Source organism: Mastigoproctus giganteus, chromosome 4 (assembly GCF_048544385.1).
Source record: "Mastigoproctus giganteus isolate SK-2022 chromosome 4, ASM4854438v1, whole genome shotgun sequence".
NCBI lineage: Eukaryota > Metazoa > Arthropoda > Arachnida > Uropygi > Thelyphonidae > Mastigoproctus > Mastigoproctus giganteus.
This window is the reverse complement of record NC_143578.1, coordinates 103,280,267-103,307,926: the sequence shown is the minus strand read 5'-3', so window position 1 is coordinate 103,307,926 and position 27,660 is coordinate 103,280,267. Positions and strand designations below refer to the sequence as shown.

Genomic DNA, 27,660 nt, shown 5'->3' with positions numbered 1-27,660 from the left:
GTTAATAGAATGTTTAGGTACCAAATTAACAAAAGAATTAACACTCAAAATTAATTCAGCACCATTCTATTCACTAATTTTAGATACTACTCAAGATCTCACAAAAAAAATCAATTAAATGTTATTGTTAATGAATAAACGGGGAAGAGAATAGTTGGTTGTTGTTGTTATTTGGTTTTTTAGGAGCATTAGCAACTAAGGCCATATTGCTCCGGGGATATGCGGTGGTCATTCCCTGACCTTTCCGTATCCTCCATATTTGGTGGTCACGGGCTCGAACCCCGGTCTAATCAAGAAGCGTGTGCTACGCACTGCTGCTCCTTACCACGGAGGCGCCTATGAAAAGTTGATTCTGTGAATTTGAAGTTGGACAGTAAATGGATGTTGGCTGGTGGCAGCACATGTTCGGACTGTTTTGAAAGAGTAGGAATTATAGAAGCCAATTCAGAAGAACAGTGCCCATTGAAGTATCTGTAGAAAAGGCATGCAGCAGAAACAGTATGTCTATGAGACAGTGAGTGGAGAGACTCTGTTAGAGATGAGTCATTAATTAACCTACCTGCCCTCTTCTGAATGGAATCTAGAAGCCTAAGAGAGGCCCCAGATGTGGGAACAATATTCCCTAGTAGGGCAGATTTGCGATTTGTACAGAGTGAACAGCTGTTTGGAAAAAAAGTAACACTGAGAGCGAAAGAGAAAACCAAGTTTTTTAGATGCAGAGGAAGCAATATTTGTAACGTGCTTGTGCCAAGAGAGATTGAAAGTCAGGGTAATCCCCAGAAGAGATATATCATCTTGCCTAGAAATCGGAGTGTCACCAAAGATAAGCATAGGAGCAGAAGAATCCTTTTTGCGAGATATAAGACAAAACAGCCTTCTATAAGCATTCATGTTAGGCTTATTTTAAATTGCTAATAGCTGCTGTATCAATTTCTGAATGATTTCCTCAACCTTTGCAAATCTGTAACCTTTCAAGAGAGCTTGGGGAACAAAAAAATTTAAAAAAAAAATAAAAATCTGGTGAGTGGCACATGGAGAACTACACTGATGGAGTGCTTCACAAAAAAATTATTGAAAGAAAAGCACAGTGTGTGCTTTTCTTTCAATGATCCCACAGTCCCAATGGAAATGGTAATTCCCTGAAGCCCACTTTTCCACTGTTTTCTCCAAACAGCATTGCACAATCACAGTAGGACTATTTTATATTTCTATTCACCGTTTAATCATGCATGGCAAATTCATAAAGAACAATGCCTTACAAGTTAAAAACATAAGCATGATCTTCACATTTGATCAAGATTGACTTTGTGACTGACATGCTTTTTTTTTTTTTTTTTGACTTTGAAGAAGACAGCATCTTCCCCCTGAGAGGAGTGGGCTTTTGTTTCCAGGTCATAGCCATACACCCATAATTCGTCACTAGTAAATGATGGAAAAAACGAAGTGTGGGTCAGCAGTAAATCTGGAGTAAATAGATACCTCCAAGCTGGATGCATCAGTTGACTTTATGATTTTGATAGCACAATTTAGTTGTAAATTTGTCATCATCTTAAAGACTTTTGACTGGAGATGTGCAGTAGGCTCCAAGAGCAATGTATAGGCCTCTGTGATGTATTGGGTCTAACCACCTCAAGGTGCTGGGTTTAGCAGAGTTGTAAACTTGAGATCCATAATCTACCCGTGATCATACTATAGCATGATATAAATGAAGAAGAGTATGATAGTCAGCACCCCTCTGCATAGTGTTGACTTGACAATCAACACTATATCATCTGAAAAAACAGTTGCAGTTCATTTCTGTATAAGACATAACCTCCATCCTGACAAAGTTCTAAAGCTGGGTAATCACATCATATTATGTCTGCTGTCTGATTTCTTGGCTTAGATAAAAAAAATTGACCTTTCTTGACCATAACAAACAGCTTAAAACCACCTGTTTCAAGTAATTTTCAGGTGATATGCCAAAACTGTTATCTTCAGTCCTGTTAAGAATACCTTGAAGTTGTATCTCAATCATTCTCATGTTTTGAGTGGCCAAATATGCTAGTCACGCCGTAGCCTAGTGGTCAGGCGCTCGGGTGCATAAGTACACGTGCCTTGAGTGACTGGGGTTCAAGCCCGTGACTGCTGAATACGGTGCTGTTTCTTGTATTCTGTCTATGTTGTTAACTCCTCTGACTGTTTGGTCGTCCCGGAGTATAAACAGAAAATTTATTTATTTATTTATAAAGTAGTAAAAGCAGTGGTTGAAATAGTCTTAGTTATTGATTCTATTATAAAAATTAAGAGGATGGCACTTAAAACTGAGTCCACCTTCTTGGATGAAGTTGCCAGAAACGATGAATGTACACCTGAAAGACCGCTGCTTCAGGAAGTTCTGTGTGAACTTTGGGAGTTTGCCCCGTAGGCCTAATGTGTGTAGATAGTGCAGAATTCCATAACAGCAAGCTGTGTTAAAAGCTTTCTCAATGTCTAAATAAACTGCAGTTTTTACAAATTCATTACGAATCTGAGTTTCTGTTTGAATCAAGAGGTCTAAAGTTGATCTATCAGTATGAAATCCTCATTGTGATGAGCTAATAAGGTTGTTCTCCCAAGGCAATAAATAGACTTCATTCAGATCTCTTGAATGAAACAAAACACACTCAAAGCGTCTTCTCCAACCAAATGCTATTGGAAGAAAATCTGTTACTGTAATGCCACACAAAACACTTAATTCACCACAAGGCATCACCTCAAAGTGGAACCTCCTAGATGTCTTATGCAAGGAAATGTGCAGTGAACTAAAATCTCAAGGAATAGCAGAGCAGAAAGAATATTCATGTGCAGGGATGGAAATCTGGTTCCAATAAACATCATCATCCAACTCCAACACAGCTAGTTATATTCACTGCACAGTGAGAGCTCACATATCAAATCCAATTTGGTGTTTTAAATGTCAGAAATACAGACATTCGCATATGGCCTGTCATGGAACTCTCATCTGCCTTCAGTGTGGTGCTAAAGATTATGACAGCATATGTCCAACCATGAAACCAAACTGTGTGAGATTTCAAGGTGGGATTTTTGCATGTATTTCAGAAAGAATGTCTTATACTCCAGTTTTTCTGACTATCAAAGAAAGGGATCAATTTTGCTTCAAAAGGTGTCTGAAGCATAATCAGCCTTTTAGTAAAGGAGGACTAGAGATGACCTTTTCTCTTTTCATGGCAAGAGCAGTTAGACCAGACAACATCCACTACAAAATGATAAAGCATCTTTCTCTAACAGCTAAGGACCATTTACTTTTCATGTTCAATCATATATTTCTTGAAGGAGAATTTCCAGACCCCTGGCATAAATCAGTTGTCTTAGCCTTTTCAAAACCAGGTAAGGATCCACAGATCCCAAGCATTATTGACCCATAGCCTTGACCAACTGTTTATGTAAACTGCTAGAACATATGGTTAAATGCTCAACTGTATCTTACTTGGAAGAAAACAAGCTGCTTCCCAAAACACAATGTGAGTTTTGAATGGGTCTACTTTGCATCACCTAATTAGACTTGAAACATATATCCATGATGCCTTTCTGAAATCAGAACATCTGGTATTGATTTGATTTGACATGAAAGCATATGATACAGCTGGAGATATGGCATTTTAGAAGATCTCTGTAAGTTTGGTCTGAGTGAAATCTCTCCATTTTATAAAGAACTTTTTATCAGACCAGGCATTTCATGTTCAGGTCAAGTCCTCCCTTTCTCACCTTTTCCGTCATGTGGAAGGAGTTCCCAAAGGATCCATTTTAAGTCACTCTTTTCTGTCAGGATAAACACCATCACAGACCACCTTCTACCAGTGATTTTCAATGCTCTTTATATTGGTAACTTCAGCATCGTTTGCCATTCATGCAACATGGGAGTAACTAAAAGGCAGCTTCAAAGAGCTATAAACCATCTTAATAAATGGACATTAGTCAATTGATTCAGAAATTTCATCAGAAAAGACTGTATGCATCCACTTCTGTCAGAAGCAGAATTTGCATCCTGATCTCAAGTTAGATTGGAAAGCCATCCCACTTAGAACAGAAGCTAAATTCTCCTGAACCTTTCTTTATAGGAAGCACATTAGTCAGTTACTGACAAAATGCATAAGGAATATTAATATATTCCATTCTCTATCCATTATTAATTGGGGAACAGACCACTGCACTCTGCTCCATCCATTTGTACCATACACTTGTTCGTGGTAAACTGGATTATGGTGCTGAGGTTTTGACCAGAGAAAGTACCCTTCAATGGCTTGATCCAATTTATCATTACAGAATCCATACTGATACTGGTGCCTTTCAGACATCTCCATTTCAAAGTTTGTACATTTCACAAATGAACCATCCCTATCACGTTGCTGTACAGAGAAAATATGCAACATGTATTACAATATGCAATGAAAGTGAAATCTGAAATGGCCAGACCAACCCACAAGGTCAACAGTATTTGAACCATGCTTTAAAAATCTTTATGATGGTCATCCTAGGGTTAACCAACCATTTGGCATTTGAGTTCAAGGGGCTCCTTCATAATTTTAGATAAAATTACAGACCATGTTGCATCCTCATCTGCACAGCCCTTGTCTTTGTGGCATATTCATTCTCCAGTTTATAACTTTTCCCTTCAGAGTTGGGTGAGGAAAATGCATCACTAGTAGTCTATCAAAAACTCCATGCTGCCAATCAAGTTAATTCACGGACTCCTTACCTATTTACACTGATGGTTCAAAATCTGAATCGTCTGTAGGAACTGCAGCAGTTTTTCTGAGCAACATCATATCAAGTCAACCCCTCCCCCCCCCTGCAGAATGCAGCATTTAAAAAAGGATTTCAAAGTATTGCAGGATCATCTTGACAGGAATGCAGCTATATGGACAGTCTTGTCTGACAAGTGTGATGGGTTAATGGCAGGAATCAAAGCATACTACTGCTATTACAAGACCTAGAAAACTTAGGGTAAATTGGCGGGGAAGTGGCAAATTAAATTTTAACATGGATAAATGCAATGTAATATATCTGGGTGGCAGCAATCCCAAAATAACATACTAACTGGGTGGTCAAATTAGTGGAAAATGAAAGAAACCTAAGGGTAATGATAAAGCATCTTTCTCTAACAGCTAAGGACCATTTACTTTTCTTGTTCAATCATATATTTCTTGAAGTAGAATTTCCAGACCCCTGGGAAGAATTGCCTTTAAGTTCTTGTGTATGCAGTTGTCTTAGCCTTTCCAAAACCAGGTAAGGATCCACAGATCCCAAGCATTATTGATCCATAGCCTTAACCAACTGTTTATGTAAACTGCTAGAACATATGGACAGTTCAACATGACATTCTTTTGAGTACTGCAAACAGGCTGCTAGGATTGCTCATAGGAGTTCTGTCAGTAATATACAGAAATTTTGCCAGTGGCATCAAGGAGGTGATTATCCCACTGTATAAAGCAAGAGTTAGGTTGCACCTTGAGTACTGCATACAGATATGGAAATCTCATTTTAAGAATGTGGAACTGTTGGAATAGGTACAGAGGAGAATAAGAAGAACAGCAACTGCATACACAAGAACTAAAGGCAATTCTTCCCAATTTTATTCAAAACTTTGTAAAAAATGAACTTTCAGGTTCACATGCAATCTCTCCTCTCTCACATTCACTAAAGAGGAAAGTGTACCAAAGACTTCAGTTTTAAAGGCCACCATCTTCATTTTAAAAATCAGTTCAATAACTCAGAAGGTTCCACCCACTGTTTTTACAATGCTAATATGTAGATAACTTGAGCATATCCTATCTCTTACAAAATATGAGAATGACTGAGTGACAACTTCAAGCCACTATCAACAGGATTACAATTTGGGCATTGAAAATGGTTTTCATATATCCACTCAAAAAACAGTTGCTGTTCATTTTTGGAGAAAGAATAACCTATATCCTGACAGGATAATAAAATTGGGTGATCATGACATATCTGTTATAACATCCAATTTCTTGGTCTTGTCTTAAACAGCAAATTAGCTGGTATCACATTTAGCCATTATACATTTGTGTTTTATTTAACAAATTGAACTGTTATTTATATTTTAACCAATAGTACTATCTTTTAGTAAATATAAATGGCTACTGATGTAAATAAGATCAGTTTTTGGTCTCTGATATTAACTGAAGTGTGCTTCTAAAACTGCTCAACCACTACATACACCTCTCTAAAATTTGGAAAATTTTGAAATCCAGTACCTCTACTCCCTGGGAAGGCTGGATTTCAAAGAATTTACTGTATAATGCTTGGGGAAGGGAGACAACCTCAAAATAACTTTTAATACTTGGATGAGCTGAATTAAAAACAGTAGAGGAAGAAAAGGATTTCAGAAATATGATACAGTTGGACATGAAGTTCTCTGAGGTGGCAAGGATACCAATCCATGGTATCCTATCATTAATTTATCGAACATTTGCTTGTAGAGAGAGAGAGAGAGAGAGATATTGTAATCTCACTGTATAAGGCACTGTAAGACAACTTGGAATAAGTAGTCATAGTGTGGAGACCACACCTAAAAAAAGATACTTAGCTTCTTGAAAGAATCCAAAGATGGGCACAACCTGCCCACTAAGATTAGCAAATGGGGTTTCACTTGATTTAATTTTTTATGCTGCATGAGCAACACAGGCCATGACGCACCAGGTCCAAATATAAAATACACTAAAAACGAGTAATAATCTAAAAATAGGCTACTGTGTCAAAAATTTGTAATAAAATAAGTATACAAACAAAAGTGTACATAACAGGTAATAAAAGCATTTAAATGTATTTTGATAAGGTTATACAATTTAAAACTGAAAAACAGCAGACATATTGTTATCTTCACATAAAATCTGACTGTGTATAACGCTCGATCAGATGATTAAAAGCACTAAAACTAGTGATGGGCATAATCAAATGATTTCCATAACTGATTATGAAATAAAAAACCAGAGATAAATGAAAAAGAAATGTCAGTGACTGGAATCAAACTAATATTGTCAAAAATAAAGCATAATTTCTTCATTGGCTTTTGCATATGGCTAATCTTCCCCCCCCAACACCACTCACTTCTGATTATACCTTTTAATTTAATTATGGCATTCATCAATAAAATCTAAACATTCAGTAAAGATGTGCTTAATGCTTAATAGGATGTCACAAGATTCGCATATAGAAGGGTCATCAGCACTCAAAAGAAAAGAATGTGTGAGATGACTCTCCTGTGTTAAGCCAAGCTAGAACATCTTTCTCTTTATGATTCCTGCATAGACTAGACTGCCTTAGTTAGATTACAGACTTAATCCCTTATAATTTGTTTCCAGCCTGCCCATGCCATTAACATTGCCATTGGGAAACCAGTTTATTTTGTGTTATTTGCTGCTAGTCTATATAGGGAACTAACAGGCAAGATTCTGGGGTCACAGCTGATTTGACTGTGGTGTCTACCACCACTGATTCCAGTGTGGCTGGGGATCCAGCAAAACTGAATATCAAAATCTGATTCCAAAAGATAATACAGCTGCTGCTGGACCTGGGACAGAAATGGACAAGGGTTTTACCTCATTGTTGAAAAAGCCTGCAGTGAACTTAGAGAATCTGTGTATATAATACATTTTTGGTAATGGCACATTTGATCCAAGGCTAGCTCTACAGCATGCAACTCTGCATTCAGGGGAAGGAGGGATCTGCTCAGATATAGTGTCTGAGAAGACAGCATCAGATGCCATAACACTTCCAACTTTGAGCTGCCTGTGTAGACTGGCAAAGTCAGAATGTACAGCTTGGTAGACAGATGATGGAATATTGAAATGGGATTTTCCCAGTTGTTAAGGGAGCAGTCATAGGCCAAAACACAAGCATGCCAGGGCAGAGGGAGTTGCCTTAGTGATGTGGTAACCTTTGTCTACCATAGTATCTAAATCTTAGCTCTGGGTGGTCTGTCCGGGATTTCAGTTTTAAAGCATACTGTAGAGACAACTGTTTCTGACAAAGCAATGATGATGGATTCATTTGCTTCAATACACAGGCTCTGGACTGATGTTCAAAATGTTCTAGTAGGATTACTACTACCTAAGGGTGGATGGAGTTCCAGCCACTGCATAATGAAAGGAAAGACTTTGAATATGTTGGCTACAGCGCTTGGCAACTAGGCACATTATAGAAGACTTCACCAAGGTCTATAATAAAATGAATGAAGGAAAAATTATTATTATTATTATTAGCCATATGGTGCAAGGAAGCCTGAGGCTTACCTGAGGCTGCACCAGCCAAAAAAAAATTTATGAGTTACCCTGAGAGAGAGAGAGAATCAGAAGTAGAAGGGAATCACCAAGGAAGAGGAAGAGAAGAATGATGGGCGAAGGTAAAGAAAGCCTGCACGAGAACGACGAGAAACGTCGGATAACTTACGCGGAAAATTAGTTTGCCGATACGGCACTCTAGCGCTGCTCACTCGGTAAACAGACGGTAGGTGTTAACGGTCTGGAGCAAAGTCGAGAACGATATACTGATTGACAGGTAGGCGTGGCAAACGACGTGCTGATTGGTGCGCGAACACAACACACGATAACATCGGTTTAGTATCACTGTAGCAGCACTAATGGTAACTTGTCCTAATCGTACATGCCCTAACATTTACTGTAACGGTGAAAAAAGATCAGGTTACCTCGACTTGAATCCCATGGGAGCTTGAACCCCTCCCAAAGTGGAGGGGGTAACCTAACCTTTTTTCTTTAGAATCAGTCATATTTAGAAATACATTCATAAAAAAATAAATTTTTTTATGACCGTATTTTTATTTTCTTGTTCAATAATATGCCCTAATGGTGAAAATAGGTCAGGTTACCTCCACTTGAATCCCATGGGAGCTTGAACCTCTCCCGAAATGGAGGGGGTAACCTAACCTTTTTTCTTTAGAATCATGAGTGGACTAGCACATAAATTGTTTATTAATAAAATATTAATTTTTTTATTAATGTACTTTTATTTTTAAAGACACTCATGCGGATACACACGTATCATAACGTCAATTAGCACCTTAATAGCTATTCAGTATAATGTATATATAAAGAATCTTTCTTTCTTTTTCTATTATTTCCCAACCTAACGTTTAAGTTTAGGTCGCGAAATACAAGGAAACCTTCTCTTTTATTTCCTAACCTACCATTTAAGCTCAGGTTATGAAATACAACGAAAAACAAAGAAACCTTTTCTTTTTTCGTAACCAAACCTAAATCAATAATACAGTAAAAGCACTCATCAACTCCAAAAATCTGCTTTTAATATGAGAAAAAAAAAAAAAAAAAAAACACAATGAAGAATATAAAATGAACGGAACGAAACTTTCTTAGAAAAAAAATTCATGAGTACAAATCATACAGTTGGACCTGAATAGCTATTCGCAATTTGAGTAACAATATTGTGAAAAGTATCTTCATGATTTTTCCCATAAATTTGACGCCACATATATTCATTAATGTGACCCATCAACATATGTTTACAGCTGCCATTTACTCCTTTAGTTACACTTTTTAGTTTCTTCCACTGGGCTTCGATATTATTCGTATGTGCTCCTGTATGTGGATCTACAAAATGTTCCTTGTGTTTCACCGTTAAATGTTTGTACTTCTTTTTTTCTAAGGCCGTAATACGGCTATATGCACGCCATTCATCTGTTATGATGGTAGTATTTTTCTTCACTACTTTTCTAATAATGTGCAAAAGAGTTTTTGCTTTCCGATTTTTTATCAATTTCATGAAGACGAATTTAGATTCTCTTTCGAACACACCAAACACCCATTTCTTCTTAGCAGTTAAATTTCGTCCTCTGTGATGTTTTGGTTTTACCAGTACAGTTTCGTCTGCTTCTACAATTTTCCCCGATCCACCCAACTTAATGGGTTTTTTTATTAACTGCAATCCGCAAATATCTCTTAGTTTCTTATAAAACTTAATTGCTGTCACTTTTGAAATTTCCAGATGGAATGCTGTCTTAGTTACTGGCGTGCACGTTGACCAAAAGTATATAATGTACATTATCTTTTTCAATGAAACTTTTGTATTTTCCATAAAACTATGTTTCAATAAAGAAACTCGTGAAGAACATTTTTTGCAAAACCACAACTTTCCACATGACTCTGTTCGTGATTCAATTAGTTTAAAATAATCATTGCACTTCATCATCATCATCATCAGCCATTTTCAATCCACTGCAGGATGAAGGCCTCTCCAGCAACTTTCCAGTTGCTTCTGTTTTGAGCACTGGACATCCATTTACTACCCAAAAACTCATGAATTTCATCTATCCATCTCCGCCTTTGTCTTCCAGGTTTTCTTCTAGCTCCTCTTGGATACCATTCTGTTATTTTCTTAGTCCATCTGTCATCATGTCTTCGAGCTATGTGTCCTGCCCAAGACCATTTTAGTTCTTTAGTTTTGATAAGAATGTCCTTTACTTGAGTTTGTTGCCTAATCCATGTGTTTCTCTTCTTATCTAACAGTCTTATTCCCAATATGATTCGTTCCATTCTTCGCTGTGTGGTTCTCAGCTTCTCTTCCATTCTTTTGGTGAGTGCCCAAGTTTCACTTCCATAAGTCATGGTGGGGAGTATACATTGGTCCATTATTTTACGTTTCAGACAAACTGGGATATTGCTCTTCAGTATGTGACTATATTTCCTGAATACTATCCATCCAAAATTTATTCTTCTCTTGACTTCCAGCCATTTATCATTATTACAGCTAATAACTTGTCCCAGATAAGTATATGACTCCACCTTTTCAATTACTGCTCCTTCAATCATTATGTCTCTTTCTGTGGCATACTTGTTCATCATTACTTTTGTTTTAGCCATATTCATCTTTAGTCCAAAATCCTTACTAGCTGTGCATAACTGATTAAGATTTTCCTCTAATTCTTTGGGATCATGGCTTATGACCACAATGTCATCTGCAAATCGCAAATGGTTTAGGTACTCTCCGTTCACATTGACTCGTTTCTGCGACCAGTCTAATCTTCTGAAAGCTTCCTCAAGGGCAGCAGTAAACAGCTTAGGAGATATTGTGTCTCCTTGTCGAACTCCTTTCTCAATTTTAAATTTCCAACTGTCTTTGTCTAGTCTAATAAAGGAGGTAGCACTCTCGTATATTTTCTTCAAAATCATAATATATGGGGTATCAATGCCTTGTCTTTCCAGTGCCCGAAACATTGCCTTATGCTGTATGGAGTCAAATGCCTTTTCATAATCCACAAATGCCAGGCATAATGGTGTTTTATATTCATTTGCTTTCTCCATTAGCTGTGATATTACATGAAGGTGATCCATAGTTGAGAATCCTGTCCTAAAGCCAGCTTGCTCTTTCGGTTGATTCTCATCCAGTATTCTTTCTAATCTGTTAGTAATGACCCTTGTGAACAACTTGTAGATGTGGGATAACAAGCTAATTGGTCTATAATTTCCAATTTCTGATTTATCTCCTTTCTTATGCAGCAAAACTATGATTGCATTATTCCACTGCTTAGGCGTCACCCCTTTTCTAATGCACTTTGTGAAGAGCCTTGCCAGTTTTTGTGTTATGTCTCTTCCTCCCAATTTTAACAACTCTACAGTAACTTCATCTTCCCCCAGGGCTTTCTGATTCTTCATTTTCTTCAATGCATGTTCTACCTCATCAGGAAGAATATTGGGTATGTCGTATGTGTTGCTACTTTGCAATCCATCTTCCCCACTGCTGGCATCATTCCCCTGCTCCTTGTATAATTCTCTATAGTAGTCTTCTGCTATTTGAATTATGCCTTCTCTGCTGTTTATAAGTACACCATCGCTATTCTTCAGTTTCAGTATCATTTGTCTTTCTGTATTACTGCTCATGGCTGCTGATTTAAATCCTTTGTTTTCCCTTAATGCTTGTTCTACTTTTCTTGTGTTAAATCTTCTTATGTCCTCTCTGAGTCTCTTTCTAATGGCTTTGCATAACTCAGTATACTCAATTTTCTCCCTGTCATCATTGCACTTAAAACAGTACAATTTCGGTCTTATCAATTTAGTTTTCATCAAAAAATCAAGCAACGTTTCATTTTCCTTACAAATTTCTTCCATCTTTAAAAGATTCATCGCTACTATTACCTGTTCACCGTTTATTACAAAACTATTATGCACCGTTCTTTACTGGTAAATACACATCATAATGCCAACCAATGACTACACAGTAGCTTGTCGTCTGTCGCGCCCACCACCAATCATTTCATTGTTTGCCACGCCTACCTGTCAATCAGTATATCGTTCTCGACTTTGCTCCAGTCCGATAACACCTACCGTCTGTTTACCGAGTGAGCAGCGCTAGAGTGCCGTATCGGCAAACTAATTTACCGCATAAGTTATCCGACGTTTGTCGTCGTTCTCGTGCAGGCTTTCTTTACCCAAGCCGAATGATGATATCCAGCTCAGGACCCTGGGTGTGCCAAGCCCATACTCACCAGATGTGAGCCCCTGATTACAGAACTAGCTGTGATAAATTCAAATTACAGGGAAGATTTCGACTGGATTGTAGTTGTTCATTACTGGAATAAGTTACCTCTGTGGGTAGTTGGGGCTGACAGACTAGGAAAATTCAAAAGTCAACTCGATAGTTAAATTACATGAGGGAAACACACAGTGTTTTTATTTTTATTATTATTTTTTAAATTAAATTTTTATTCATTATTTATTTTATTTCTTTTGGATAGCACAGCAAAAGCCCTTGGCTCCTTTCACTATCTAGCTAATACTAATGTACTACTGTGACTAAGCATTGTGCCATTTCATTCATATATTGTATGCACCTGTAAGAATAATGATTATGCAATTGGCATACCACAATCTAGGCTTATACTGTATAAATATACAGGGTGATTCACTACAAGTGCGACAAACTTCAGAAGGTGTAGGGAGCACAAAGACGAATCAGAATCACATAGCATTGCAGGGTCCAAAATGCCTTTGTCATGCAGTAGAGGATGTTGAACGGGAGGTCACGTGAACAGCGATCCCGCTGGAAGTCAGTCAGCATTTGCAAACCGTTTCTATTGAAGAAACCAAGTAGCAAAAGTCCTCCGGAGTGGATAATCCGCAGGCTCCAATGATTGGACATGTTGCAGATGGTATGAACTCATTTGGTTTGTTGACAGTATCCTCCATACAGTGGATTGGGAAATACCCAATCGTTGGCCTATCGCTCGAGTACTCGTACTCGGATTGCCTTTTGCAAGACGTAGGACATTCTCCTCATTGGCTGGCATCCTCGTCGTTCGCTCTCGATTCATGGTACCTCTCATGAAACAACCAGTCTCACGTAACCTTCTGTGCACACGTGCAAAAATCGTATGATGAGGAGCACGCCTGTGCGGAAACGTTCCTGGTACAAGCGCAGAGCGGCATGCCCATTACAGTCCGCAGCTCCATACGCGAGGTGCATGTCAGCCAGTTCAACGTTTGAATACTCATCCATCCTACTGCCTCTGGAACTGGTTCGCAAATGCTGACTTCCGGCAGAATCGCTGTTCACGCGACCTCCCGTTCAACGTCCTCTACCGCATGACGAAGGCATTTCGGACCCTGCAATGCTATGTGATTCTGATTCGTCTTTGTGCCCCCTACACCTCCTGCAAGTTTGTTGCACCGATAGTGAATCAACCCTGTGTGTGTGTGTGTGTGTGTGTGTGTGTGTGTGTGTGTGTGTGTGTGTGTGTGTGTGTGTGTGTGTGTGTGTGTGTGTGTATTTTTTTTTTTTTTTTTGTTTGTTTATTTGTTTAGAAAATTACCTTTGAATTTTCAACTTTTGGCACTGATACTGACTCTATTGAAGAAGTGTCACATTCTATCAGTTTATCTCCATTTATTAGAATGCGAAGGTCTGGCTGGGAAAGACCATGAATTCGAGCTCGCTGCTGCCTGTAAAAATTAAAATAAATGATTATTAGAGGGTTATTTTCACAATAAGTAACTTAACATTAACCACCTTTAGGTGTTAAATTTAAACCGCAATGAGTAGTCAGCATTTTCTTTAATAAATGCAAAGGAAGTTATTTTGGATTACCTGTATTCAACAGGATGTGTAGTTCTACACAGGACAAAACTACAAATTCTGTCTGCCCACCACCACAACAAGAATTTGAGCACCAACCGTCATCCTCCTTCACTCTTTGCTGTTGATGAAATAAAGCAAACTATAACCTGCTCCAAACAAAATGTGAGGAGCATGACAAACAAGCTGTATGCTCTACAATCCATTATGACAGGATAACCTAAACATCATATGCTTGGTTGAAACCTGGCTACAGGATAAGAGATCACGTGACAAATTAGCTAAATGCCACTGACTGAAAGTGTTTATGGGGGGGGGAATAAAGTTGTACACTACAAAATATGGTCCATGAAGGAGAAACAAAGGAGAAACTATCCAGTTCAGAAAACTCTTAGAAGCTCCCCCATCCAAACAAAATACAAGTATGTAATAATCTCCCTCCAGATTGTGCAAAAACACCTGATGTGAACTTTTCATTTGGCTAGCTGTGAAGTGAAATCCAAATGTAGACATAATAATTGCTAGATATTTTAATATGCCAATGCCAAAGCACAGAGAAGCTAGGTATGAGAAAAGTGTGGAGTGTTAACTTAAAAGAACTTAATATTCCAGCTGAAGGAAGGGGCAGGGGGACAAGACTTTAGACCTGCTTTACCATAATGCATTAAGTTGGTTATCAACCACATTAAATTCAATTTTGACCACAGTCCATTAACTCTCAATGTATCTTTGCAAATGAATGAACAGCTGCTGTATCAAGGAAAATAGCACAAAAATAAAGGAACAATGCAGGAGGATCTTCTCCATGAAAAACATAAAAGCCCAAAATCATACTTAAAAATATAACTGGAATAACCTACAGTCAATATCAATTGAAGCCACTGCTCTGGAGGCAACTTAAAAAAAAAAATTATGTTTTCTGATAGAGTTAATTACTGGTTTTGTCCTCAGAAAACAAAAATATTTACAAAAACTGTGAAAAAACTGGCCTCCCAGTGGCTACGAGAGGGAATGTATGTAGTGTCTTATGTAGAGCATCCCCTGAACACAAGTTCAACTTCACCATGGTACACTGTGCTAATACAGAACTCTGTAAAATATCCAGAAATGAGTGAAATGTTATGTTTGTTCAGTATGTATGCTGTTTAGTTGTTTTTGGCACCTTTGCTATCAGGAAGGCTGCTTCCCAGTATCCATTTATGCTATAAGGAGGAGAACCACAACTGTGCACATACTGGCTTACTAAAAAAAAGGAAAGAAAATAATAAATAAATATAAAATTAATAACTTGTACTACCAGTACCCAACCTAGCAACACCAGCAGGATCAGTCCCCAAATGAATCAATATCATTAGAGGAGAAACCTGAAATAAAAAAATAATAATAATATATCCACTTCAGGGATGGGGACTTGTCAGAAGGGATTCGTATTATTGCTAAGTGCCGAATTTTCTGCAAATTAGTCTGAGGCATCATGTACAATGAATGACCTTGCAGGGAAAATCCTAGAGGGAAAGAGACAACGTCGTTAAATGAAGTAGGAATATAACATGGCTGTAATTTCTAAATTAAAGAATATAAAAAGACTTGATAACACAGACAATAAAAGTAATACGGGAGAGAAGAACTTTTAACGACTGGACTGCCGCTACATTTGGCACACTTCTCATGCCAAATAAACTATATTCAGGGTGAAAATCAAAGCCAGCATGAAGAAGCTAGATGCCATTAAAAAAGATGGACATCCTGAGATGGCATCCTCAAAAACATCTGCCTGGTATGAGATTACGATTATTACTTGAAAAATTCCATAAATAAGCTAACGAATGCCACTGTAGGCCAGCTGTACAACAAACAGCACCCACTGTAACCCTATTGTGCCCATTTTCACTTTATAAAAATGTTTTTTGGTGTAATATAGAGAAAAGAAAAAAAATAGAATTTTGTTTTTTTTAAATGGCTTTTAAATGAATATGACATGAGGAAAATATTTACTTGACAATAAAAACAACTTTTATTATCTAAATTATAATTATATGAAAAAAAACTATATTTAGAAATTTCATTTTCAATCGACAACATTGCCAATAATGAGGGCCTCCCATTGGCCATTTAAGACCAAAGGTAGGTTTTAATTAGTTTCAAGTCTGAGAAACTTCTTTCAGCACTGGCAACCATTACTCTTAAGATCACTAAAATATGAAGCACCATCCATATATTCAGCAAAGTATCGCTCATATTTGTGTTATGGATAAATTGAAGAGCTTCTCATAGAAAATTTTTCTCAGCAGGTAGAACAAAATGTTTATTTTACAGCACATCACAGAGGTCAATTCTGTTCATATCAGAATGGTTGCTACCAGTGAGAATGGAGAGGATTCTGATATAAACAGAACAGACTTACAAGTCTGTTCTGTTTATATACAACCACAGAAAAATACCAGAATAAGTCTGTTCTGTGGTTGTATAACAATTCCCATAGTCTGTAATGACTTTCAGGCTCAAACTGCTCTTTCAAGGAAACATAAATGGAAACATACATTCTTTGTAACATAGAAAAACTCACATTTGAATATTTTCTCCTGTCTCGCCCCTCATCATCAAACATTTTTTGTCTATGCTTTCAGATAAGTTCCTAAAAGAAAGTCAATGAGAGAGTCAGATGTAATGTAATGTACAAGGTATGGCTAATAAATAACAAGACTGTTACAATAAAATAAATATAATGAAATATTTTGTAACCTACAAGTTATCCCCTTCACAATAATTGCCTTGGGCTTGCACACACTGTTCCATATGTTTTTTCCAAGCAAATAAACATTTCTGGAAGTCATCTTCAGTAAGCCCTTTTAACACTTCAGTCGGTTTTTTTTTTTTTTTTTTTTTTTTTCTGAATGTCTTCAATGGACTGAAAATGGGGTGTGCTTAAGGACACTTTTCAGTTTAGGGAAGAGAAGAAAGTCACAATGGGCTAGGTCTGGTGGTCTAGGTCTAGGGTACATATATTCTCACACAAGGATTTGTTTTTTGGCCAGAAAGTGGCAAAAAGAGAATGTGTTGATGGAGCATCTAACCATCCTTCCGTAATTCAGGTCTCTTCCTTCAAAAACTTTCATGCAGCCATCTAGAAACTCCAGTGTAGTATGTGTGATTGACAGTCTGATCTAGTGGGACATATTCAGCCAAAATAATTCCTTTGAAGTCGAAGAACACAAGAAGCATGGTTTCTGATTTTGATATTCATGCTTTTATTTTTGGTCTGGGGGATTGTTTTGTCTTTTGGTTTCTGGGTTGTAGTGGAATAGCCAACTTTCATTGCAAGTAATTACAATAGTCAGAAAGTTTGGATCTTCAGTTTTTTTAAAAACATCTTCACAGACCTGGAGTCTTCTCATTCTTTAACCTTCGTTCAAAATTTATAGCACCATCTTGGCACACACTTCTCTTGTGCCTAAATTTTTGGTTAAAATTTGTATGACTCATTTTTTTGTTCATATTGAGTTCTGATGCAACCATTCTAATGCATAAATGACAATTACTTCTAATCAATGTCCTTAATCCATCCACATTTTCATCAGTTTTCATGGATGCAGGATGGTCTGCTCATTTATCATCTTCCACATTCTCTCTTCCTTCTAAAAACCTTTCATGTTATTCAAACACACTAGCTTTTCACATAGTACCTTCCACATAAACTTAATATAACAATTCAACTTTTAGTTGGTGCTTTCTCTAATTTCGTTAAAAAATTGAGGTTGATTCATTATTCGATTCTGCTGTCTTGTCATTTTTCCAGAAAACTGCAAAACCACAAGGTAATGAAAAATTTGTCTCGCTGCAAAGCAAATGGGTGTTTTGGTACATGACCTGGCAGACAATTAGAGAAAGGTAGTAGTAGTAATAGAGGCAAGTGATGCAAGAAAGCAAGCGTATGAACTTATGTAGCATCAGCCAAAAAAAAAAAAAAAAACGATTTCACACTTCCATTCCCTCTAAACGTTTGTCCAGTTTCTTATTGAATTTATTTAATCTATCAAATTCGACAACGACAGATGGAAGTTTGTTCCAGCAATTAACCACCCACTGGCTAAAGGCAAATTTCCACACATCTATTCTACATGTGTTTCCCCAATTTGAATTTATGCCCACTCAGGTTCATAAGCTGAGCAAGCAGAAGAATCCCATCAGAATTCAGCATACTCAACCCATTCAAGGCCTTATACACACCTCACAGGTGCCTAGTCTCCAGCAACTGCAATTTGCAGAATTTAAGCCTTTCTTGGTAAGAGGATCCCTTCATTCCCCAAGCTAATCTTGTTGCTCTTCTCTGTACATATTCAAGCAACTCTACATGCTTCCTAAAATGAGGCCTCCAGACCTGTACACAATACTCAAGGTATGGCCTGATTTTTCTTTTTGTAATTCCCATATACAAAACGATAATCACCTCCTCTTCTCTGCTAGCAAAATTCCTGTATATTATTGACAATACCCCATGACCTGCTCTGACAGCCTTTCTGTATTGCTCAGAAATCTTCATATTTGACTGCACAATCATTCCCAGGTCTTTTTCATTTTCTACCACCATAAGTGTAGTAAGTCTCTGTACTCTGTATTTGTCAATGTTTAAACTTCAGTTGCCATTTCTCAGCCCATCTGCCCAAATTTTCTAGATCCAATTACAGTAGCACAGCGCCATTACTGTCATTAACAACTCTTGCCAACCTTTGTATCATCTGCAAAATTCAACACTAAGCCTCATATACCTTCATCAATATCATTGATAAATATACAATGACAGTGGTTCCAACATCGAACCCTGTGGAACTCCACTAATAACATTAGTCCACGAATAGCAGCGTCCATTGATTACCACTCTCTGTCTTGTCCCACTCAACCACCCTTTTATCCATACTAGCAACTTACCCTTAATACCATACTGCTCCAATTTGTACAGTAATCTTCCATGTGCAACAGTGTCAAAAACTTTCCTGAAATCCAAGTACATGATATCAAAATTATTTTTTGCATCTAGCTCCTTTGTAAATACATCACAGTATCCAATGAAATTTGTCAGAAAAGGATTTCCCTTAACAAACCCATGCCGTGTCTGAATTATTGCTGCAGTCTTGTCTAGATGATCCTGCAATGCACCTTTAACCAGTGGCTCTATTATTTTACCAGGAACAGAAGGTAAACTAACTGGTCTATAATTACTCGTGTCACCTTTAGATCCCCAGATTAACCGAATGCACTTCCTTAGATTTTATGTTTTTTTTAATTAACAGCATAACCCCTCTTTCATTCCTATCCTGTCTAGCCTTTCTGTACACATTGTACTCCCCCAAATTCCAATTCTGCATTCCTAATATCTGTGTGACACCATGTCTCTCATATATCCCAACAATATCCGCCTTTGATGTCTTGGCCAGCACTTCAAATTCATCAAATTTATTTACTATACTTCTAGCATTGGTGTACACGCAAGTATACATGCACCTATTCTTATTCTTAGTTACCCTAACACCCATTTATTTCATGATGACTGCCATCAGTCCCTGAAACCTCCAGGCCGCTGCTCATTCTAGTAGAAGTAGTGGAAGAATCACCTTCACTTCTGCCTGCGGCTACTTTTAACCTTTAAGTGTGTGAATTCCCCCAAGCTAGCAGTTTTCTGACCCAGGTAACGCTGCCTCGATAGCATCAGCAAACACTCTTGCACCCTTTCTATTTAAGTGTATCCCATCACGATAGCATTAGCAAGAATATTTGCCGATGCTAATGAGGCAGTGTTTGGTGGGCCAGAAAACTGCTAGCTTGGGGGGATACACAGACTAAAAGGTTAACAGTGGCCACAGGCAGAGGCAAAAGTGATTCTTGCACTGTTTCGATTAAAATGGGCAGCAGCCTGGAAAGCAAGGTAATGGAGATTTCCAGGACGGTTGGGAGTCATAGTGGAACAAATAAATACATGGGCTGTGTTAGGGTAACCAAGAATAGGAACAGTTGCACGTATACTTGCTTGCATGTACACCAATGCTAGGAGTATAGTTAATAAATTTGATGAGCTTGAAGTGCTAGTCAAGACATCAAAGACAGATATTGTTGGGATTAGCATTAGCATTAGTAGAGGCATTTGATGCAAGAAAGCAAGCATATGCAGCATCAGCCAAAAACAAAAAAAAAAAAAAAAAAACCCCCACTTCCACTTCACCCCTCTGTTCGTTCCAAATACCTGTCCAGCTGAGCCTTAAACTTATTTAGGCTATCAACCTCCACCACAAGGGATGGAAGTCTGTTCCACCAACCAACCACCCGCTGGCTAAAGGCAAATTTCCTCACGTCTATCCTACATATCAGGATATCAGAGACATGGTGTCACACAGATATAAGCGGTGCAGAATTGTAATTTGGGGAGTACAATGTGTACAGAAAGGATAGACAAGACAGGACAGGAAAGGAGGAGGGATTATGCTGTTAGTTAAGAAACACATAAAATTTAAGGAAGTGCATCCAATTGATGTTGGTAAACAATGCAATGTTGAGTCTGTTTGGTGTGACATAAGCACTAGGAAAGGAAAAATTAGGGTAGGTGTGTGTTATAGGCCTAATGAATATAATGAGTATAATGGGCAATTGTGCAGAGAAATAGAGTGGACCAGTAAATCAGAATATCTTATAATGGGGGATTTTAACTTTCCAGATCTCAAATGGAACTTGTGGGTTTGTCACTTGCACACTAGCAAGACTTTTGTAGATTTGGATGGCTGTTTTCTACAGCGACATGTGCGAGAGGCAACCGGAGAGAGTAATATTCTTGATCTGATTATCAGCAGTGATTATTCATGCATTAAGAATTTGCAGATAAAGGAACCACTGGGTGACAGTGATCACAATGTACTGACGTGGGAATTACTTAAGGATGTAACTACCATCAAGGCTAAAGGGAAGGGCTTCTGCTTTCGTAAATGTGACTACAGGGGTCTCAGACAGTATTTAAATTCTGCACAGTGGGATCAACTGATGATGTTACCAACGTTGAATTCTAAATGGGAAAACTTCGGGGACTTAATTTTGGAGGCTATTACGCTTTTCATTCCGACTAAGAAATACTGTTCAAGGTTTAGGCCTAAATGGATGTCAGATGAATTAATGAAGCTCGTGGCAGAGAAGAAAAATGTATGGGATGCATATAAAGTATCAGGTGACACAGAAGCCTATTGCAGATATAAACTAGTCTGTAATCAAGTCATAAAGGAGGTTAGGCAGGTGAAGGCAGATTATGAGAAATCTTTGGTAAACAATGCAAAGAAAAACAGCAAAGAGTTCTTTACCTGTGTAAAGAACTCCTCTAGTAGGAAAGGGATGAATCAGATTGGACCACTTAACATAGATGGGTTGACTGTTGATAATCATGCTCAGGTAGCTGATAAACTGAATGAGTATTTTGCAACTACATTCACACATCAGGAGTTATTCAATGAGCGAGTGCCAGAAGATTATCAAATGCTAACAGGGAGCTAAGTGATTTTGTAATAACTGAGAGCAAAGTGGAGGAGAAATTGTTGAAGTTAAACATAAGGAAGGCACCTGGGGCGGATGGGTTCTATCCAGTTATATTAAAGGAGGCAGCAAAGTAAGCAAACCCTTAGCCATAATTATAAGAGCTTCCTTGAACTGAGGGTCCCCACGGACTGAAGGTGCAAATGTATCACCATTCACAAAGGGGGTTCAAAAGGTGACAAGTAACTAGACCTGTTAGTTTAACCTGTATTCCACAGAAAATAATGGAATCACTGGTTAAAGAGGCATTGCAGGATCATCTAGACAAGACTGCAGTAATAGTTAAGACACAGCATGGGTTAGTTAAAGGGAGGTCTTGTCTGATCAATTTGATTGGATACTATGATGTGGTCACAAAAGAACTGAATGACAAAAATAATTTTGATATCATATACTTGGATTTCAGGAAAGCTTTTGATACTGTTGCACATGAAAGACTGCTATACAAACTGGAGAGATATGGCATTAAGGGTAAGTTGCTACAATGGATAAAGAGATGGTTGAGTGGGAGACGACAGAGAGTGGTAATCAATGGACAGTGCTCTATATGGCAACGATAATCGTACTCTCAACAAAGTATTTTGAAAAATTTTCTTACTAAATAAATGGAAAATTAACAATAATTAATGAGAAAAAAATTTTAAGAATACTGTCAAAGTGTCAAACCTTGACCATTTTGAGATTAAAACATTGCGAAATACAGTACATAACCTTCCTCCAATCATTAAGAAAAGATTGGCATGAATTTTTCTATAATATCATAGAAAGTTGAGAAATAGAAAGCACCTTTTTTAAATACAAAGATTTATGTATACATTTTTTAGCTTAAGCGAAGGCACTCACGAGCACCCATTTTAGGATTGGTCGCCAGCAAAATTTAATTTTTAAAGAGCACAATGGTGCTTATGAGCATCAGGTTAAGAACCCATGTCTTAGAGGTTGAGATTATCAAAAAATTAGCAGAAATAGCACCAGACAAATTAATAGCACTATATAATAACTGTGTGACAGAAGGTATATTCTGAAAAATGTGGAAAAAATTTGTGTTAAGATTCTCAAAAACCCCGAGAAACTGCCTACTAATCCCAAATCATAATGACCAATAGCCCTACTCCCTGTACTAGGGAAAATATATGAAAGACTAATATATATAGTAGATTAGCTCAATACTACATGGAAGCAAGTTTACATTCCAACAATCAGTATGGTTTTAAGCAAGGCAACTCTACGGAGGATGCCATGTACCACCTACTGAGAAAAGTTAAAACCAAAAGGAGAAATATACGTTGCCAATCTCTGTTGACTTTGCTCGGGCATTTGACTCACTCTGCCAGGCAAATACCCCACAAAACCTCTATAAGGTAATAAACAGCTACTTTACAGAAAGAAGTGTCTCAGTAGGCACAAGGTCCAGGAATTGACACACCCTGTGAATAAAGGCTGCCCGCAGGGTTCAATCCTTGGCCCTTTCTTTGGGAACATTGTTCTGGACGAATTTCTGGCCTTGGATCTGGGTACCGTGGAAAGTCTGGCCTTTTTAGATGACACGATTTTCCTTGTAAAAGGTAACATGCAAGTGGTTATAGAGCAAAGATCAAATGCTACAGGAGTGGGCAGAAATGCACATGCTCAAAATATCACCTGAAAAAACCAAACAAATACCTCTAAAAGGCAATTTAGACATAAGAAGACGTCCACAAATCAAAATTAACACAACTACTATAAAAATGGTAACAGAACTAAAATATCTTGGAGTGGTCTTTGATTCAAAATTAACTTTTTATCCCCATTTGACCTACTTGGTGAAGAATGTGAGAAATTATGCAGGTATGATTGCCAGGATCAGTCGAGCAGACTGGGGGTTCAAACTAAAGACCCTAGCAATCAAATACCGTGAAACGTTCATATGTGTTATCTCCTATGGAGCCAGTGATTAGTTCACCCACTCGACCATAGTAAGAAATAGGAATAAATTAGAATCGATACAAAGGACAATACTACTCACTATTACCAGAGCATGTCACACAGTAAGCACACCTGCGCCACTGTTGCTGGCCAGAGTTCTCCCACTTTCCTGGAAGTAGCCAAAAGAGGCTTATATTATAGACTTAAAAAGGGCATACCCATAGAATTTCTGGGTGTAGCCCTTGATACAGCCAACATCTTCAATGCTGAAAGAAAAAGAATAGCCACAAAGCTCCATGAGCTATGGTAAACAAAGTGGGGGCAGGAAACCAGAGGTTTAGTTACCAAAAGCTTTCTGCCATGGGTGGCAATGGTTAGCCCAAAACCACCTACGTGGTATGCCCTGGATTTTTACAACATTTATATTGACGGGTCACACCTCCCTAAAGGTGAAACTAACCTCTTAGGGCTGAATGATGACAAAACTGCACCTGTGGCAAGAGTGAAGACTGTTGTTATTGTTATTTGGTTTTTAGGAGCATTAGCAACTAAGGCCATATTGCTCCGGGATATGTGGTGGTCATTCCCTTGACCTTACTGCATCCTCCGTATTTGGTGGTGACGGGCTCGAACCCCGGTCTAATCAAGAAGCGTGTGCTACGCACTGCTGCTCCTTCCCACCTGGCTACGGAGGCGCCAGTGAGTGAAGACTGGGCACACATTCTATATGAATATATAATTTATGACATCCCCAGAACATAGCTAATATCACAGATTGCCCTCCTTCCCAGGGAAGAAAGACATTATTCATCATAGAAGAGGAAAATTATAAAGCCTTTACATCCTTCACACAGAAAGTATTCGAAATGTGCAGATCTATCCAAAGAATGGCAATTCAGCCCCCAGCAATTAAACAATAATGAATAGTTAAACTGTCCCACGTTTCCTACCATGCCCAGACGATGACTTAAAAACTGTCAGGATAGCAGTATTCTGCACCCTGACAGAAACCTGACATGACAAAATTGGATTTACCTGGTACTCTCCCCCTGGACTACCCTGCCATGTGTAGGAACCTGGGGCCCCACACCAAATAAGTAACCATGTGGGGGGGGGGAGGTGTATAGACAGCCAGGGAAGCAGATTAGCTGAAAAATATCAGTAAACTAGTAGCAAGGGATGCAATGTAGAATGAATTGGCTGGGCACTGAGTGAATTAGGAATTATGGTAAAAGGGAATAAATGGCAGTTTTGGTGAAAGAAAGAGTGACTAGCATGAGGGAAAGAGAGAATGAATGGGAATGAGTGGAAGAGTGAATGTAATTGGCTGAAAGAATACAAAATTAATAATAACTTACATATACCTCTTAAAATTGTAATTGTTGTCTAACGTAAGTATATGGCAATATTTCTTACAGATTGTATCAGATAAGATTGACATGCGTAGGTGATGAAGTAATATTGCATCAGCTGTTACTTTCAGCTATTTAAGCACGCTATACAAGAGTTGCAGTCATTCCTTGCTTGTGTCAGGATGGCGAGTTCCGTGCAGTTGACGCCATGAAGAAAGAGGGCTATTGTTGCTTTATGTGAGGAAGAATGTTCTTCCTGTCATTTGCTTATAGAGTGTCTTGTAATCAGTCGACAGTGAGTAGATTTCTTTCCAAACTCAAGAATACTGGTTCTGCTGATAGGAAAAAGGAACCGGATGCAAACAATCTCTACGCCAAAACAGGACCGTGTTTTGAAGCACTTATGCCTTAAAAACTGTAAAGCTTCTTCGTCTGAGCTGAAAAGAGAATGGGAAGAACATACAGAAGTGGTAGCAAGTGCAGTAACAGTCATAAGATGCCTCTTAAAAAATGGACTTGTAGCCCATCGTCCCAAGAAGAAGCCTCTTCTCACACAAAAAAATGAAAAAGGCCCAATTAATTTGGTGTAAGGAGCATGTCAAATGGACCCCCAAGCAGTGGAAGTCAGTTATTTAAGAAGTCAGATGAGAATAAATTCAACCTGCAATGCTCTGATGGGAGACAAATGATTCGCTGTAGACGTGGTGAAGAATACCATCCAGACTGTATGGTGTCTACAGTGAAATTCCCTACCAGCCAAATGATATGGGGTTGCATTTCGTATCACCTGCAGTTTATGAAAGGTTCCGTAAATGCCAATGGATACCTGGCTATATTGGAAGGCAAATTGTTGCTAACCATTAGAGACCATTTCAACCTGCCAAGTAACTACATCTTTCAGGACAACTCTGCACCTTGTCATCGGGCAAAAAGTGGAAGTAGGCACTTCTGTAGTTACTTTAGCTTCATTTCTGCATTAGATGTTTGACAGTAATGTGTTTACATTTGTTACAGGTGAAAAAATGGTTGGAAGAAAGGTCCATTACAACTCTTAGCTGGCCAGGAAACAGCCCGGACTTGAATCCTATAGAAAACCATTGGCATTGTGTGGAATCTGCAGTTGCCAGTAAGAAACCAAAGACCCTTTGTGAACTTCAGGAAACCATAATTCGTGTTTGGAACCACGAAATATCAGTTGATTACCTTCAGAAATTGATCTTGTCAATGCCTCGACAGTGTACTGTTGTCATCAGGGCCAGAGGCAGTGCAACTAAATATTAATTTGCATCTGGTGAACTTGTCATTTTGTTTTCCATTTAAAATGATAAACTGAAGCAAATTGAGGGCTTCTCATAATATTTCAGCCATAATTGTCATATTAAGATTGCAAATTCTCATTTTGTAATATTTTGAGAGCACCAGTCAAATATTATTTAGCTTTGCCTTAACTATTAATAAATATCTTTTATTTATATTTATATTTGTGATGCTAGTCATTAATGTAACATACCATCAAAAAATGGGTTAGAAATGTGAAATTCCTATGTGATGCACTTTCTTTGAACACCAGAGTACTAACAAACATTTACAAACAACATAAACACTGTCTCTGCATTCTCCCCTGGCCTGCAACACAACTTTCTGCACCGCAGAAAGCAAGAGTCGAATAAATGAACTGAAAGCCAGAAGAACGAATGAGAGTGCAAGTGTATGAGATAAAGAACACAAACCATAAATTATACAGTTAAATAAACACAAACCCTAGTTTTAATTAGTATTTAAATTTACATTACACATTATTGCATCTCCCCTGGTGTGTGAGAAAAATATGAATGAGTGAGGGGAGGGGAAAAAAAAAAAATATATATATATATATAATGGGGGGAAAAATTTATAAAATATAAGAAAAAAGTATAAAAATAGAATGCAAGTAGAGTGATAATGCAGATTATGAATAAAGTAAATGTGTTACTCTCCCACCCCTTCACCTGGTGCGTTCCCCACTGCCAGCTAATGTATCCCACCCCACAGCAGGATGGGCAGTTTGATCTTCCTACTGGATTCAACACTACATGGACCTGACAACCATCACCGACAAAGACATACTGCAGCTTTGCTGCTGACACACCATTTCACAATCTGAACTGGGTACTCTAACCTAGTTCCCTTTAAAACCCCATCCCCAGGCAGGGAAGGAAGGAGACAGGTCTCTGTCTCCTCCCCTCCCTGCCTCCCCCATACTTTGCCTGGTGGGATTCGTCCCCACTGACTTCTTTGGGGATACCTACTCTATTGTACCCACTCTAACTAAACTGACCAAGTACACCACTTAACAATGCCGCCAAATTCTAATCAACGTCTAAATTCTACCAGTTTCTTGTAAATCTCTTTCAGGTAAATTAGCATTAGTAGAGGCATTCGATGCAAGAAAGCAAGCTTATGCAGCATCAGCCAAAAAAAAAAAAATAAATAATAATATATAAATAAATAAAAAATAACCACTTCCACTTCACCCCTCTGTTCGTTCGAAATACCTGTCCAGCTGAGCCTTAAACTTATTTAGGCTATCAACTTCCATAACAAGGGATGGAAGTCTATTCCACCAACCAACCACCCACTGGCTAAAGGCAAATTTCCTCACGTTTATCCTACATCTGTCTTTTCTCAATTTGAATTTATGCCCTCTCAGGTGATTATTCTGAGCAAGAGGAAGAATCCCATCAGCATTGAGCATGCT

The 27,660-nt window shown here is 38.1% G+C and overlaps 1 protein-coding gene across 2 annotated transcripts in view; it reads right to left on the bottom strand.

Moving 5' to 3' along the window:
* The window catches only part of LOC150086959 (uncharacterized), a 227,765-nt gene that overhangs the window by 28,211 nt on the left and 171,894 nt on the right, over positions 1-27,660 (bottom strand). The window contains exons 3-4 of one of the 2 annotated variants that reach the window (XM_090372847.1): positions 16,670-16,738; positions 13,841-13,970 (exon numbers count right to left, since the gene is read on the bottom strand). In XM_090372847.1, coding sequence (XP_090228973.1) covers positions 13,841-13,970; positions 16,670-16,738 — 199 coding nt within the window. The remainder of the gene's footprint in view (positions 1-13,840; positions 13,971-16,669; positions 16,739-27,660) is intronic. The other variant, XM_090372848.1, reaches the window with a different exon arrangement.